Genomic DNA, 15,822 nt, shown 5'->3' on the forward strand with positions numbered 1-15,822 from the left:
CAGAATTCAGAAAATTGGATTGCTGCCATGAAATCAGAATATGATGCACTTATAGAGAATGACACATGGACTTTATGTGATTTGCCTCCTGGCAAAAAGGCCATTGGTACGAAGTGGGTTTACAAGTTGAAACGCAAGCCGGATGGTGAGATCGATCGCCATAAGGCTCGACTTGTTGCAAAGGGTTATGCACAACAAAAAGGCATAGATTATGAAGAGACTTTTGCTCCCACTTGTCGTATGACTACTGTGCGTTTTCTATGTGCATTGGCAGCTCATTTTGGTTGGGATGTACATCAATCAGACATTGTTACTGCTTTCTTGAATGGTGACATATTTGAGGAAGTTTATGTAACGCAGCCTCGCGGTTTTGTCATAAAAGGACAAGAGGACAAAGTGTGCAAATGTAAGAAGGCTTTGTATGGGTTGAAGCAATCTCCTCGTGCTTGGTATGAGAAAGCTGACACTCATTTGGTTAAACGAGGCTTTCGTAACAGTCCAACAGAAAGCACATTGTATGTAAAGCGTGAGGATGATGTATTTCTCATTGTGGTTCTTTATGTTGATGATTTGCTGATCACTGGACCAAATGAGAGACATATTGCTGAATTTAAGGCTGATTTGAATGCTACTTTCAAGATGAAAGATTTGGGGCTGTTGCATCATTACCTGGGTATACAGTTTAAGCAGTGTGATGGTGGTATTGCCTTGTGTCAGAAAAGTTACATAGAGACATTGCTATGTAAGTTTGGACTTGAGGATTGCAAACCTATTGCCACTCCCATGGAAACAGGTTTGAAGTTGAGTCTACATGATGCTGGCGATCCTGCTGATGTCACTCTTTACCAAACTGCTGTTGGCTGCCTCATTTATGTATGCAACACGAGGCCAGATATTCAGTTTGCAGTCTCGCAGGTCAGCAGATTTATGCATAGCCCAGGGTCTAAGCATTGGCAGGCTGTCAAGAGGATTTTCCGCTACCTTAGTGGCACTTTACATCTTGGCTTGTTTTATCCCAAGGGGGGATCATTGCCGCCAGACTTACATGCTTTTTCGGACTCAGATTGGGCTGGTTGTTTTGACACGCGAGTGTCCACAAGTGGTTTTTGTTTCATGCTTGGCAGTTCATGTATATCATGGTTGAGCAAGAAGCAACCTACTGTGGCCACTTCGAGTTGTGAGGCTGAGTACAGGGCAGTCTTCACAGCTACGGTTGAGTGTGTATGGCTCAGACGCCTTATGGCTGACTTGGGTGTTGGACAGGACACTGCCAACACTATCTTCACTGACAGTCAGAGCACATTGGCAGTTGCGAGGAACCCAGTTTTTCATGCTCGCACAAAGCACATTGAGGTGCATTACCACTATGTCAGGGAAAGGCTCTCAGCAGGAGAGATCAGCTTGGCTTATGTGCCAACACAGGACAACCTTGCAGATCTTTTCACAAAGGCATTGTCTCGTGAGAAGCTTGAAGCTTTCCGCAAAGCTTTGGGCTTACTCCCCTTTGTGGACTGATCCTGTCCTCAGGGCATGGCACTTCCCTTTACTCATGTGCCAGCTCTCGTTCACCGCATCACTCCAGGGGGGATTTGTTACCATATACATGTGGTAGTGATGTGTGTGAACACACTAGGACCGCCGGGGCATTTTTTCCCTCTTTAGGAGGTTTTTTCCCCCGTGCATTGTATATACGCCCATCACTCTAGGGCTATCAATCTTTCCATTGCACACTAAGGAATACACTCTCTATTGTGTGCCTTGAGCTTCCTTTGTCTTCTCCAGCTGTGTGTGTTTCTCTGCAACCCTAATTCCAACATTGAGGCCCAATGTGATGCTTGTGGACATTGACTTAGAGCAGTTTTGCTTCAAGAAGGGCATGCCATAGCATATGAGAGTCCCGGGGGATTCACCATTGAAAACTTATCGCACCACGTAAGTGCAGGGGAGGGGTTTTTTCCACATGTTACATAAGCATATAAGTTAGGGGCAGGTCCCAAATGATTTATCTCCCAAGCTTAAAAATAAGGGAGGGGGGTATCATATTTATTGGGGGGGGAGGGGGGATTGACCTGGGTTGATTACTTGTAACGATTGGTTAGTAGTGTACACTAGAACTTTGATGAATTTTGGGGAAGTTTTTTATGAGGTCACACATTAAATTTTGCATCAAGCCGGTCATAGATAAGGGCTAATTTGAAGCAGGTCAAGAGCTGATTTATACCAGCTTGGATGGGTCAGAATTGGACAAGTAGCCATAGTGCAGGTTGATCGAGCACATGATTTGAAAGTCAAACTACGACACATTGAGGGTACATGTAGTTATCAACAGAAGTGGTTCCTTAGTACATTGCCAGTCACTATGCTACACACTTTTTGACTAGCTTTACTCAGTTAGATCATGTGAGGCCTAAATTTTATAAGTAACATAGGGGTATGATAGTTTTCTTTATTGATTGTCATATAAGCTTAGAAAGGGGGGACATACTTGCTGATATGAGTCGTATATAGGGGTTTTATCAAAGTTGTACGCTCGTATGAGGCGTCTTGTTTTGTATATAGAGTGAATCCCCCGAGATGAGAGTCGAAGACTCAATTTTGACGAGCGAGTATTGGGAATCTACGAGAAGGAGCTACTAGTTGTCCTACATGCCCTTGACACTTGGAAGCACCCTTGAACTTGCCCTCCTTTGATTGTCCGACCTGATTTCCATCTCTCTTGGCTCCCTCCAATTGGAACACTCTTTAACTCCCCTCCTTTGTCCGGCCTTGGATGGCCTTTGGAGTTGTCCACTTAACCACTTTGAAGCCCTTGGTATTTACCTCCTCTGATCAACTTTTAACCATCCTGGAGCCGCCTCTCTTGCACCCTTTAGGGAACTCCATCCTCTCTCACACTCAAGCCCCTTACTCTTCTCACAAGATCCTCCCCTTACCTCACCACTAGCGAGGGCACTATGGGGGAGGGGGGGAGGGCGTTTTAGCTTCAAAAAGACCCGGCCGTTAACGGGCATGGGATTGGTTGCCTATGGCCTTGCCACATCATTTGTCACGTACAACCAACATCCGGACCACCGTTGCTGCCAAAATGGCCTCCTACTCTGCCCAAAGATGTGCGGTGCCGTCGGGAAGGCCACCAATGCAGCGCCACCCAGACCCGCCATGTCTGCGAATAGAGAGTACTCTCTCTAGCTTTGTAATCCAATGGGGTGCCCATTGTGGCCTATATACCCCAGATTCGGAACATCCACGCCCGCATGTGGGATATTCAAGTGCCACATGGCATTCCGTGTTCACCAACCATCCTAAAACAAGTCATCTTTTGACCAGGTTGAGTTCTTCGTATAGCCCAAACTGTCTTTTGAACGTTCACTCATGCCAATACTCACTAACTCTAGACATAGTTTTTTCTTGCACATTAGGCCCTAGCACAGGCTCACTGATTGTCACATATTTTAGTATATGACTGTCTTTTTCAAGCACATGGTCCATATCAACACATATTGGTCAATTTGTTTTAACACTCCTCTCACGAGGGAGCTCTATTCATCTTAGGGGTTTTCATACCCATCTCTAACATTGGAGAGTGAGTCAAATCAACCAGTGATTTGGCAACTAATGCAATTGATGGTTCACTTAAGAACATCTGTGCAATATCATTAATTCTAGAACCAATAGCAGACCTAACACCTTTAAGATAAGCATCATATTTGACACTGTGTAGCATGTCATTTTTGCCATGTTTGTACCAGTTTCCTCATACAAGCTAATCTTCTCCTTGTAGGCTGCTAAGAAAAATGGAGCCAACAAATAAAGATCCAATTGAATGCAACCAAAATCTTAGCAAAGGCTATTTGAACTACAACAAGAGCTGTGTTATCATCGGGTACTACAACCAATGTCATCACAATATCTAGGCCACAACAAGAGTTATGTTATCATTGGGTACTACAACCAATGTCATAATAGCTAGGGCAATGCAAGAGGTGTGAGAAGTGCAGATGGTGATGTTGGGAAGCTCTTTGCAAAGCTCAACAAACCAAGACCCTCTGCCTTCGACAATAAACCCATCTTCTCTATGGTGGAGAGAGTGGCCAACACTCTCTCTCTTTGAAAGAATACTTGCCTTCTCTACTTAGCTAAGAAGCTTCTTCTTCTTCTCCAACTTCTCCACAACGTTCAGTGTGGCCTCTAAATTTTCAACAAATGTCCCAGCTTTGAACCATGTTTTGTTCTAATCAGAATCATACACATCCACTTGTTTTGGGCAAGAAAAACTAACCGAATGTGAGATGACAATAAAAAATATGGTATTTTGAACATTAGCAATGATTACACTTTTATTGTATATCTTGTATAAACAAAAACACAAAAACGTAGTTGATCGTATGCCATTATGGCTTCAAAACACAAGCGTGCGTGTTGATGCTACTATCATCAGCATGATGCATTATCTGGTGTCTTTGTAGGCTCAAACTTCAACTTAAATTCCATCAATACCTCATAACCTTTGAGACGACTTCATTGGTTTTCTGAAGGCTCATCATACATGCATCCCACAAGGGGCTTTGGACAGCTTACCATATAGTAAAAAATATATGATTGCTAGATGATTCACTAGTTCCAATGCACACATCTAGTAAGAGTGCAAACTAGTAAAAAAGAGAAAACTCCTAGATGCTACATATTGTAATTTTGTTACTATATGGAGAGTTGAATAGCCATATGGCAATTTAAGTCTCAATATGGTAAGAAAATTGCTAGTTCAATGTAGGAGTTGACTTAGCTACTAGTTTGATGTTACATATATCGGTGTTTTCAAACTAGTAAGTCAACTAGCAATTTTTGTTTACAACCTAGCAAGTCATCTAGTAATATACAAGAACGGTTGCTTGCAAACTAGTAATTCATCTAGCATCTTTTCTATAAACGACCTAGTAGTTCACCTAGTAATTCATCAAGGAGCATGTAGACACAAACTAGTAATTCATCTGAAATTTTTCCATGAGCAAACAATATAGGAGAGTTTGCTTCAACATTAGGAGACTAAAGTAGGCTTAATTCTTAAAGATAGCTATGAGTACAACAAATGAAATTTAGCAAGCTTCCACAACGTGTGTTACATGCTACAATTCTTATACCATGTGGTTGGATTATAAAACTACTTGTCATTTGTTACAATGATATCTTTAATGGATAAAGAGCCACCTTTTTCAAAATAAAAATTATCAGGCCTTCTAACAAAAGCCATATAACTAAATTTTCACACATAGTGGAAGTATTAGCATCATCATTTGCTCTTTTCTTGAGGAAACTATTCAATTTTTGAAAAGCAGAATACGTTGGCTTGATCAAGTGGTACAAGTCTTGTACTTTCTTGAGATTTAGCCACTTTATTAATATAGTTTCTTTATCATTCCTGGACAAATTTTGCGCCTACACAATTGTCATAACAAAATAACATGGTTTAAAAAGAGATACATATTATTTCTGTAAACATAAGTAAGGCAATGTTGTTAGCTTGTATCACAAACTTGAGATGCCAACACACAGTGATTTTGATTCATTGAACATCCCCCATTAGATTTGTGCTCCTAAAACATTTAAAGTCCACTCTTTTATTTTATAGCCACATGCAAAAATAATCTTATTGTTGTGAAGAAAAATACGTTTTTCTTTTTAAGCTTCAAAAACTGTGAAATTTGATCTTTCTCGTTTAGTAGCTCTTCAATCTTAGAAGTAGCCTATAGAAGTGGAAAAACATGGCTTTTTTATAACATTAAAGTTAATTAGGGTAAGTATTTCATTAAATAAATATTCCACGTGAAGCATGTTTGAATAGTACCTTGCGCTTTTGTATGCTTTTCCTTTTCTGTTCTTGGCTTGCACCACATATAATTTGTTCCCTTCCATTGATTTTTTCTTTCACAAATTATTCAATAAGAGAGTGCAATATTAATTGACACAACAAAAAGTTGTAGAGTGAAACAAATATGTGAATTAGAATTGTACTAGGTTTGTGATATGGTCATCACACTCATCTAATTCATTGTTTTTTTCCATATCCTTTTCTTAAAAGCAATGGACAAACTCTTCATCTTGCATATAGTTTCAACTTTCTATATGACTACGCATTAAGCGATTGAATTTGGATATCTCTCACACACATACACACGCACATAAAATTAGCTGAATTTACCTCAATTATTCCAATTGCTATCTTTTTGTGTGTGTGTGTGTGTGTGTGCGCGTGCGTGCGTGCGTGCGCTGTGTGTGTGTGTGTGTGTGAGAGAGAGAGAGAGAGAGAGAGAGAGAGAGAGAGAGAGAGAGAGAAGAGTAAACCACACATACCTCATAAGCATCGCTTTGTAAATCATGATTTTCCCATGCATCTTAGCCACATATGCTTTTGTCTCTTTCTAAACACATAATAACAACTTTTATCATCGAACATCATACATTATTGTTATTTTTAAATAAAAGTGCTTACATGAATAGCTTGTGGTTTCTCTTCTTCTTCTTCAATAGATATGCAAGTGGTTTCTTGTGCACAAGCATCCTTTAGCTATTCACTAATAACAAGAGCATTACTTTCTTCATCATTAGTTTTCATATAAATTTCCAATACCTTAGAGGATTACTCAAAGGTTTTGTGAGTGAACCATTTTCTCCTAGCTCACTTTCTCCTTGTAGTCCTCCATCATTCTCATGAAATTCTTGGTTCTCATCATCATCATCATCTTTTTCTTTTTCTATCTAATTTCATGAAAACATTTCAATTATACTTTGACATAATAGAAGTTCATTACTTAGAGAAAATCTTACAAAATGACACATACCATTGGCGTGCTAGAAGATGATTCGTTGTTTGGTTTCTTTTTTTCTCCATTTTTGTTTTGCCGCAAGAGACTTGATGGCCCATGTATAAACATCCTCTTCTTTCCAATGATAATTTTATCCAGCTACTCTTACAGGCTTAAGCTCACCTTTATTTCCTTATTACATCCAACATGGTATTCTTTCTCTCCGTATTATTTCTAAGGTCTCCAAATGGCTTGTGTTTGGCAAACCATCCTCTAACAACCCCATAGTTTGAATTAAGAACTCTATGTTGGTTATTACCCTCTTCTAAGAGGAAATCCCTACCGTAGAGTTTATTGGGTTCTCTAAGCTTAGGAGGTGGAGGCTTAAACACCTGTTCATATATGGTTGGGTCATATTTCTCGTTGCTAGTAGTGTCAACACTTGTAGAGATGCTAGATGGAGAAGAAACAACTCTCTTATTTCCAAGATAACTGGCCCTCCAAGAATCTAAGAATTTGAGGGCCTCTTCATTAGAGAAAGACAATAGTTGCTCCACAAAGGACTGTGGATAACTCATATCTAGAAAGACAAAACATTGAACACACACATGAGCAGCAAGACATTTAAGTAACAAAGTTTACCTCAAAAATTATACACACACTTGTCATTATTTTATGAGTAATGTTTTAGAAAGACATGTAAAGAAAACCGTGACAATGAATACAACAATTGTTATGTATAAAATAATAGGCATTTTAAACTACTTCCACAAGTATACTAGCCATGCTTGCATACTCTATGAATGAAGTTATACAAAAGATATGTAAATAATACCATAAAAATAAATACTAATTTTCATCCATAAAGTAGGTTTCATTCTAAACCACTTCCACAAGTCTCCTAGAAGTTCTAGCATACTCTATGATGAGGTTCTAAGAAAGATATGCAAAGAACATCGTAACAATGAAGATAGCAATTGTCATCCATAAGCAATAGTCATTTTAAACTACTTCCATAGGTATACTACTTGCATAACAATGAATACAATAATTGTCATCCATGAAACAATAGTCATTCTAAACTACTTCTACAAGTATACTAGCATTCTAAACTACTTCCATAAATGTATTAGCCATGCTTGCATACCATATGAGTGAAGTTATACAAAAGATATGTAATGGAAATGGCCTATGAACTTTGAGAATAGCGGAATTAGGAAATTAGGTGAAGTACTTTTGAGAGATTACTTTGTGAACATAGTGGGTGAACTTAATTGATGGTAGCAACATAAACATGGTACCTAGTTAACTTGGCATGAACATTACGTTTGCAAGAGAGAGAGTTTAGAGAACATGACAATAGTTGAGGACCAGATTCATATGGAGCTGGTCTCCCCTCCAATAGGCATTTGTATTATAGTTTATCCCATCAAGAGAGACTCGGTAAAATACAATCTTTGTGTTCCTTGTAACCTAGGTGATGCAATGAAGATGGAAAGCTTCATGCATCACAAGCATAACATAAACTTGAAGAAAGCATTAACTATCCCAAGCCTCAGTCCCAAGGCCTCAAACACCTTCGAAGGTGAAGAGAGCTAGCGGGGAATGAGGATAGGGAAGAGGAAGAAGAAACATTCCATAGAAGAAAGAAATAGTTCCTCACTTATCATTACTCTTCTCGCTAGCATACATAATAGCATAGTAATGAAGATGGAGAAGATGGAAAGCTTAAGCATTGAAGCATGACTCTTGGTTGGATTTGCATTCCATAGCCAAGAGTGTTGGTGTAGGCTCTCACTCTCCCAAGCTTGGAGAAGGAGGTGGTGTTCCTCAACTTTCACCAAGTGAGAATGGCTTTGCAAATGAGTGTGTGTATGGAGTATATCCTCCTAGCACCCCACTTTCTTGCTTTGGAAAAAAATTCTACTTGCTACAAGCTCATTGGACCCCTCTCCCCTTAGCCAATCACCTCCAGCATGCAGTCAAGCATATGGGTAGTCTTTTGACAAGTGTCCTCCTTACCCCATAGACAGAGAGAGCTTGAAAATATCTAGATATTTTTTAGATGGAAGTAGAATCTCATTGGACCCCTCTTTAGCCCAACCAATAGCATTCAAGCACACCATGTGGTTAAGCTTAGTGAGAGTCTGACATGTGTCCCATGTGCTCTTTTAGAATTCCCCTAACTTTGAGATTTTTATGCATAGGAAGTTTCTCAAGCAACTTCCTCATTAAGTGAGTAGGTTCTCTTTTTGACTTAAGCATCTTATCCCCCATGCATAGGAAGTTTCTCAAGCAACTTCCTCATTAAATGTGACAAGTACCTCAAGTACCTTAGTCATCAAGCATGACAAGCACCTTAGGTGGGGTTCCCACCTCAAGCACAGCCTTAGCTTGCTTAAGTTTAGGTCGGATTCCCACATCAAGCACAACCCTAGCTTGCTTAAGTTTAGGTCGAGTTCCCAACTCAAGCACAACCCTAACTTGCTTAAGGTTCCCACCTCAAGCACAGCCTTATCTTGCTTAAGGTTCCCACCTCAAGCGCAGCCCTAGCTTGCTTAAGTTTAGGTTGGGTTCCCACCTCAAGCTCAACCCTAGCTTGCTTAAGGTCAAATGACTTTTAACACTAACCATTGGAGGTCTTTAATGAAGCTAACCCTAAGGTCTTTTAAGCTTCATTAGTTGCACATTTCTCTTTGATAGACTACCTCCTTTTGGACCCCTATTGAAATGTAACCATCTCTCCTCTTGGTCCCCTGCTGAGGTAAGTTTAGAAGCACTTATTGCACATTGCTCTTTGATAGACTATCTCCTTTTGGACCCCTATTGAGATGCAACCATCTCTCCTTTTGGTCCCGTGTTGAGACAGGTCTAGAAACACATGTTTCTATTCTAACTCTTGTTCCCTTTTATTCTCCCACATTAAATGATCAGTTTAATATGAGAAAATCATTTGATAAAGTTAGGTATTATATTTTATGACATTACCTCTCTCTTGAAATCATACTCGTCCTCGACTATGAGGTAGAGAAGATAAATCCTAATCATTAGTCCATGTTTCTTAGAGGGTAGAGGATCCCTTTTTACCCTACGACATCATTCCAAGATGGATGACTAGTCCATTTGGTGCTTGGGAGATGTAGCTGCCGCAAGCATGTCTGCTCTTTAGTCCATATCATACTTCCAAAGTAGAGTGACAAGTTCTACTTGGTGTTTGGGAGACGTCGTCACCACAAACATGATTCTAAGCATGCATGCTTTTAAATTTGTGCACAATAAAAAGAGAACTAGTCTTATAAGACAAAAACATTTTCCATTTAAAATGCATTTTCATATGCTTACTCTAGTGCAACATTGTAAGCATTGACAAGGTTCATATTATCCTTAAGTTAAGTTCTTTGCATTCATCTAGCATCTTTAAAAGAATAATTCTTAAACTTAATAAGATATCGTCAGATAATCTTACTGTTTCTTAATACCTTGTCTTCATGTCATAGGATGGACTCAGGTTGAAGTACTTCTTCTCGATCTTCGATTTTTGGAGGGTCTGCAACAACTATTGCTTCTTTTGATGGCGCTCCTTTGTAAGGCTTATGTAGGTTCTCATGGAAAACATGGTGCATGAGCCAATGGTTGGGAAACTTCAATTAATAAGCCATATCATTGACTGGCTTAAGAATTTTAAGGACCATAGTATCTTTTTGCTAGTTTAGCATCATACTCTTGGTGATCCGTAGGACTCTTGTCCGTAGTATGCCTCAGATGAGCCTTGAGAAACTTTAGGAAGACCCAGTCATTTTCCTTAAAGCTTAAGGCTCTTTTGTGCTTATTAGCAGCAGCCCTTTTTTACTTTCCTTTGAGATGGATATAACCCCTTTAATCTTTGGAAAAGATTCTTGTAGGTCTCAACTATATTCATCAGTAGCGAAGATCTTCCCCTGTAATTGAAGTAGTAACGGAATTTTGGATCTTCCCTCTTTAACCTCGAAAGGTGCTTTTCCCATATAAGTGTGTACAATGTCATTGTACGCATACTTTATAAGAGGTAGGTACTTCTATCATTGAGAACATTGATCTACTTCCATGACATAGGCTTTTAGTAGGTTCAAGGATCATTAGATTAGTTATTTCACTTTGTCATCCATTTGTGGATGATAGGCCGAAAGAGAAATTTAATCTACTTCTTAATAACCAAAAGAGACCTTTCTAGAAATTATTGGTCATTCTAAGATCTTTGTCTGACACTATAGATGTTGGAAATCCATGATTCTTGAAAATTTGAGATCTGAAGAGGATTGCCATTTGATGTGCTTTAATAATCTTTTTGACAAGCATAGAGTGTGTTTTCTTGTTAAACCTGTCAACTAAAACAATCCAAGTTGCTTTCCTCGATCAATTTTCAACTTTTGGTATACCACGCATTTTGAAACATACTCTTGTATGTTTACTTTTCATGGTAGACCAACAAAAATTCATTTCTACTCCTCGAAGAGTAGACTATGGAATTCCTCTTTGCCTCGCATAAGGAGAAGTATGAGATTCATACATGACTTTCGTATTATATGGGTGATTAGCACATAGCCTATTGCCGTTTGGAAGATAACCATCCTTCAAAGTGAATGGTTTTTATTTTTTCCTATTGAAAAGGTTGTAATTACTTACTTAAAGTCTTGGTCAGTAGCATACTCATCTATCATAAAAGATAGATCATTGTGAGTTGCTATAGACACCACATTTACCCTTGGTCGTTGTGAAAGTGCATTAACCACTTGATTGTGTTTGTCAACAATGTGAGCAATATGAAAGTTAAATTACAAAAGAAAATTTTTCCACCTCATTTGTGTGTCGGAGAGCTTGGTTTGCGTCATGAAGTTCTTGAGGTTTTGTGATCCATTTGAAGAATGAACGGAGTCCCCAAGAGATAGTGTTTCCTCGTGTTTAGGACATATAGAATAGCTAATAGTTTGTTTTTTGTATTTGTCCAATACTCATTTATTGAAGTTGAATCTTTGACTCTCATATGCTATGGCATACCCTTCTTGAAGCAAAATAGTTCCAAGGCAATCACCACAAGCATCAGATTGGACCTCAAATGGCTTTGAGAGATCTAATAGTGTGAACACACGTTGAGAGATAAACTTCTCAAAAGCTTCTTGTACTTTTGCAGTCCATGAATACTTAACATTCTTTTTTTTTGTTAAGTCATGTAATGGGCACACATACCTACAAAGCTTCGTACCTCTTGTAGATTCCTTGGATTAGGCCATCTTTTTATTACCTCTAACTTTGTTGCATCCATATGGATGCCATCTTTAGAGATAGTGTGACCTAAGTATTGAATCTCTTGTAGAAAAAAAATCACTTTTCTTTTGATTAATGAAAAGCTTATTCTCTCTCACAACTTGAAAGGTTACCTGGAGGTGTTGCTTATACTCTTCAAGAGAATTTGGATGGCCTGAAGATTTTTGTCCATCATGAGTTTGAATGCGTCTGGAGCATTTGTCAAGCCAAAACTTGTAAATTATGAAATAGATTTTCTACCCGTGACACAGGAAATCTATTTTTGATAGTGATCTTATTTAGTGCTCTATAGTCGACACACATGCGATATGTGGTCTTTCTTTTGCACTAAAAGCAATGGTGAACGAAATGGGGAGGGGCTAGACCTCACCATCCCCCTTAAAAAAAAAAAAACAAACAAATTCATGCACTTGCCTCATGATCTCCTCTTGTTGAGCTTTTGTCTTCCCTTCAAAAATGCTCATTATTGTTTCCAGTGCTTGCAATCTCTTGACAAAATCTTTTGCTTTAGTTTTCCTGCTTGGCAGCTATCATCTTTCCTCTTGAGCGAACCATAGAAGCTTTACAGTTTGTTAGTCTCATATCTATGCGACTCTTCTGGTCAATCGATCTATCATTGTTTTAACATCAGCCCTTAATTCTGTCTATATAATTGCTTCGTAAGCCTTGTAGAAAAAAAATGTACAATGTTGCTTGAGTCGATCCATCAACTATGCCCTGGCTTCTTCCATGCCTTGGCTTTGATGCATTTTGCATTTCTCTTCCATCCCCGCTACTGCATAAACATGCTCCATCAGAACATAAGCTGACCCATCACTTTTATCCAACTTTACTGCCTGCTCGAAAGCCCATCCCCCCACTTCCACATCTACCCATTTCCAACAAGCATGCAACAGGGCATGCCAAATAGCCATATAATCAGAACATGGCAATTCCTGGATTAGCCTTACAGCCTTTTCTAGGTTCCCTGCACGCCCAAAGAGATCAATGATGCAAGTGTAACACTCTAAATTGGGCTTCACTCCAAATTTGACGCTCATACTCGAAAAAAGTTCAATGCCCTTTTCTACCAGACCTTGGTGACTGCACACATTAAGCATGCTAACAAATGTCACTGCATCTGGAAGGACGCCGTCATGCAACATCTTTTCAAAGCAATTTAGTGCTTTTTCAGCTTCACCTTCTTGTGCATATCGTGAGATCAATAGACTCCAAGATACAACATTCCGAGAAGGAAGTTCTTGGAGCACCTGCCATGCCTCCGAAACATAGCCACACTTGGCATACATATCCACCAATGCATTACCAAGCACAATATTATTCTGCAACATCCCCTGCCTTGCTATCACCCCATGAATTTCTTTCCCCCTGTCAACAGCCCTCGCTGTGGCACAAGCTTTCAATGCACATGCATAGGTCACTGCATCTGGAAGGATACCAGCATGCTGCATCTCTTCAAGGAAAATCAGTGCTTGCTCACCTTCACCTTCTTGTACATATCCTGCAATCAGTGCATTCCACGAGACGATATCACAAGAAGGGAGTTCCTCGAGCACACGCTTTGCCGCGAAAACATAGCCACACTTGGAATACATGTCAATGAGTGCATTTCCTACGAAAACATTATTTTGCAACAACCCCTGCCTTGCAACAACCACATGGATTTGTTTACCCCTCCCAATAGCTCTGATTGTTGCACAAGCCTTCAATGTGCATGCATAGGTCACTGCATCTGGCAGGATGCCCTCATGCTGCATCTGTTCGAGGCAGTTTAGTGCTTGGTCAGCTTCACCTTCTTGTGCATATGCTGCAATCAGCACATTCCAAGAGACAAAATTCCGATAAGGGAGCTCCTCAAGCACACGCCATGCCTCTGAAACATCTGCACACTTGGCATACATATCCACTAGGGCAGTACACAACTCAATATTGTTCTGCAGCAACCCCTGTCTTGCAACCTCCTTGTGAATTTGTTTCCCCCTGCTAGCGGCTCTGATTGTGGAACAAGCTTTTAATGCACAAGTGTAGGTCACTGCATCTGGAAGGATGCCCTCATGTTGCATCTCGTCAAGACAATTCAATGCTCCCTCAGCTTCACCTTCATGTGCATAACCTGCAATCAAGGCATTCCAGGAGACGACATCCCGAGATGGGAGGTCCAAGAGCACCCGCCGTGCCTCTGAAACATTAGCACACTTGGCATACATATCCACAAGCGCGTTACCAAGGTCAATATTATTCAGCAATAACCCCTGCCTTGCTATCTCCTCGTGGATTTGTTTACCCCTGCTAGCAGCTCCAATTGCGGCGCAAGCTTTTAAAGCACAGACATAGGTCACAGCATTCGGAAAAATGCCCTCCTGCTGCATCCTGGCAAGGCAATTACGTGCTTTCTCGGCTTCACCTTCTTGTGCATATCCTGCCACTAGCGCATTCCAAGAAATGACATTCCGAAAAGGGAGTTCATCAAGCACCAGTTGTGCCTCTGAAAGGGCTCCAAACTTGGCATACATGTCCACCAACGCACCTCCCAGTACAATATTGTTCTGCAACATTCCCTTTCTCACAATCTGATCATGAATCTGTTTCCCTTTGTTAACAGCTTGGATCATGCCACAAGCTTTTAATGCACAAATATAGGTCACTGCATCAGGAAGGATACCCTCTTGTTGCATCTGTTCAAGGCAATCCATAGCTTGCTCTGCTTTACCTTCTTGTCCATACCCTGAAATCAGTGCATTCCAACAGATGACATTCTTAGAAGGGAGTTCCTCAAGCACCTGTTGTGCTGCCGAAATGGCTCTGCACTTAACATACATGTCCACAAGAGCACCGCCAAGCACAATGTTGTTCTCCAAAAAACCCTGCCTTGCAATCTCATCGTGGATGTGTTTCCCCCTAGCAATGTTTCGGACCATGGCACAAGCTTTTACTGCACAAGCATAGGCCAAAGCATCTGCAATGATGCCCTCGTCCTGCATCTGTTGAAAACAATCTAAAGTATTCTGGCCCTGTCCTTCACGGACATAGCCTGCTAGCAATGCAGTCCATGTGATGGCATTGCTGCTCTTATGGGCTTCAAGTAAAGCTTTTGCCTTCCCAAGCTCACCACACTTTGCATACATGGTCACTAGAGCGTCTGAGCATTTCTCAAGGAAACCCCTTTGCACAAGCTCATCGTGTATGCTGCTGCCTCTGACGAGATCCTTGTTCTGCGCACAAGCCCTGAGAGAGGCAACAAAACAAGTGATTTCCGGAGTGGAAAATGTTAGGTCTTCTCTGCGTCGGAGCTCTGCATTAGGCAAGCTCTCCACCCACAAAGGCTCCATAGTACATACATGCCAAGGGCTTGGCCCGCGGGTTCTGCAGTCCTCTGTCACTAACCCATACTGATGGATTGTACCAGCCATGCATAGCAGACCACCAAATGCCAAGTCACGCACATATACACACTTATAAATGCCAAGTCACCACACACATACACAGATGTCACGTCAGCACGTACACACTTATGAATGCCAAGTCACCACTAAGACTGTCTTCTCTTCTTCTTCTTCTATATTCATGTCGATGGAGTGCTTCCATAGTGACAAAGATTGAGATGCATGGACATTGCAACCATTAAAAAAAGGGGAAATTACCAAAATACCTCTCTAATTTGAGGAAATTCCCAAAATACCCCTCAAATTTCAAAAATTCCCAAAATGCCCCCGTTATTTTG

General features: G+C 40.3%; 1 protein-coding gene across 1 annotated transcript; it reads right to left on the reverse strand.

Annotated features, from left to right (window-relative positions):
* Positions 1 to 12,684: 12,684 nt before the first annotated feature.
* Positions 12,685 to 15,621, reverse strand: LOC147427909 (pentatricopeptide repeat-containing protein At2g39620-like). The gene has a single exon (XM_086497043.1). It carries the CDS (start codon positions 15,509 to 15,511, stop codon positions 12,812 to 12,814), a length of 2,700 nt encoding a protein of 899 aa, XP_086353169.1. The 5' UTR covers positions 15,512 to 15,621; the 3' UTR covers positions 12,685 to 12,811.
* Between the last annotated feature and the right edge of the window lie 201 nt (positions 15,622 to 15,822).

The sequence above is a fragment of the Adiantum capillus-veneris genome, chromosome 23 (assembly GCF_014529385.1).
Source record: "Adiantum capillus-veneris isolate H3 chromosome 23, ASM1452938v2, whole genome shotgun sequence".
Taxonomy (NCBI): domain Eukaryota; kingdom Viridiplantae; phylum Streptophyta; class Polypodiopsida; order Polypodiales; family Pteridaceae; genus Adiantum; species Adiantum capillus-veneris.

What these genes read in the sequence shown, in the direction of transcription:
- LOC147427909 (XM_086497043.1), bottom strand. Translation starts at nt 15,511, where the DNA reads ATGGCTGGTACAATCCATCAGTATGGGTTAGTGACAGAGGACTGCAGA.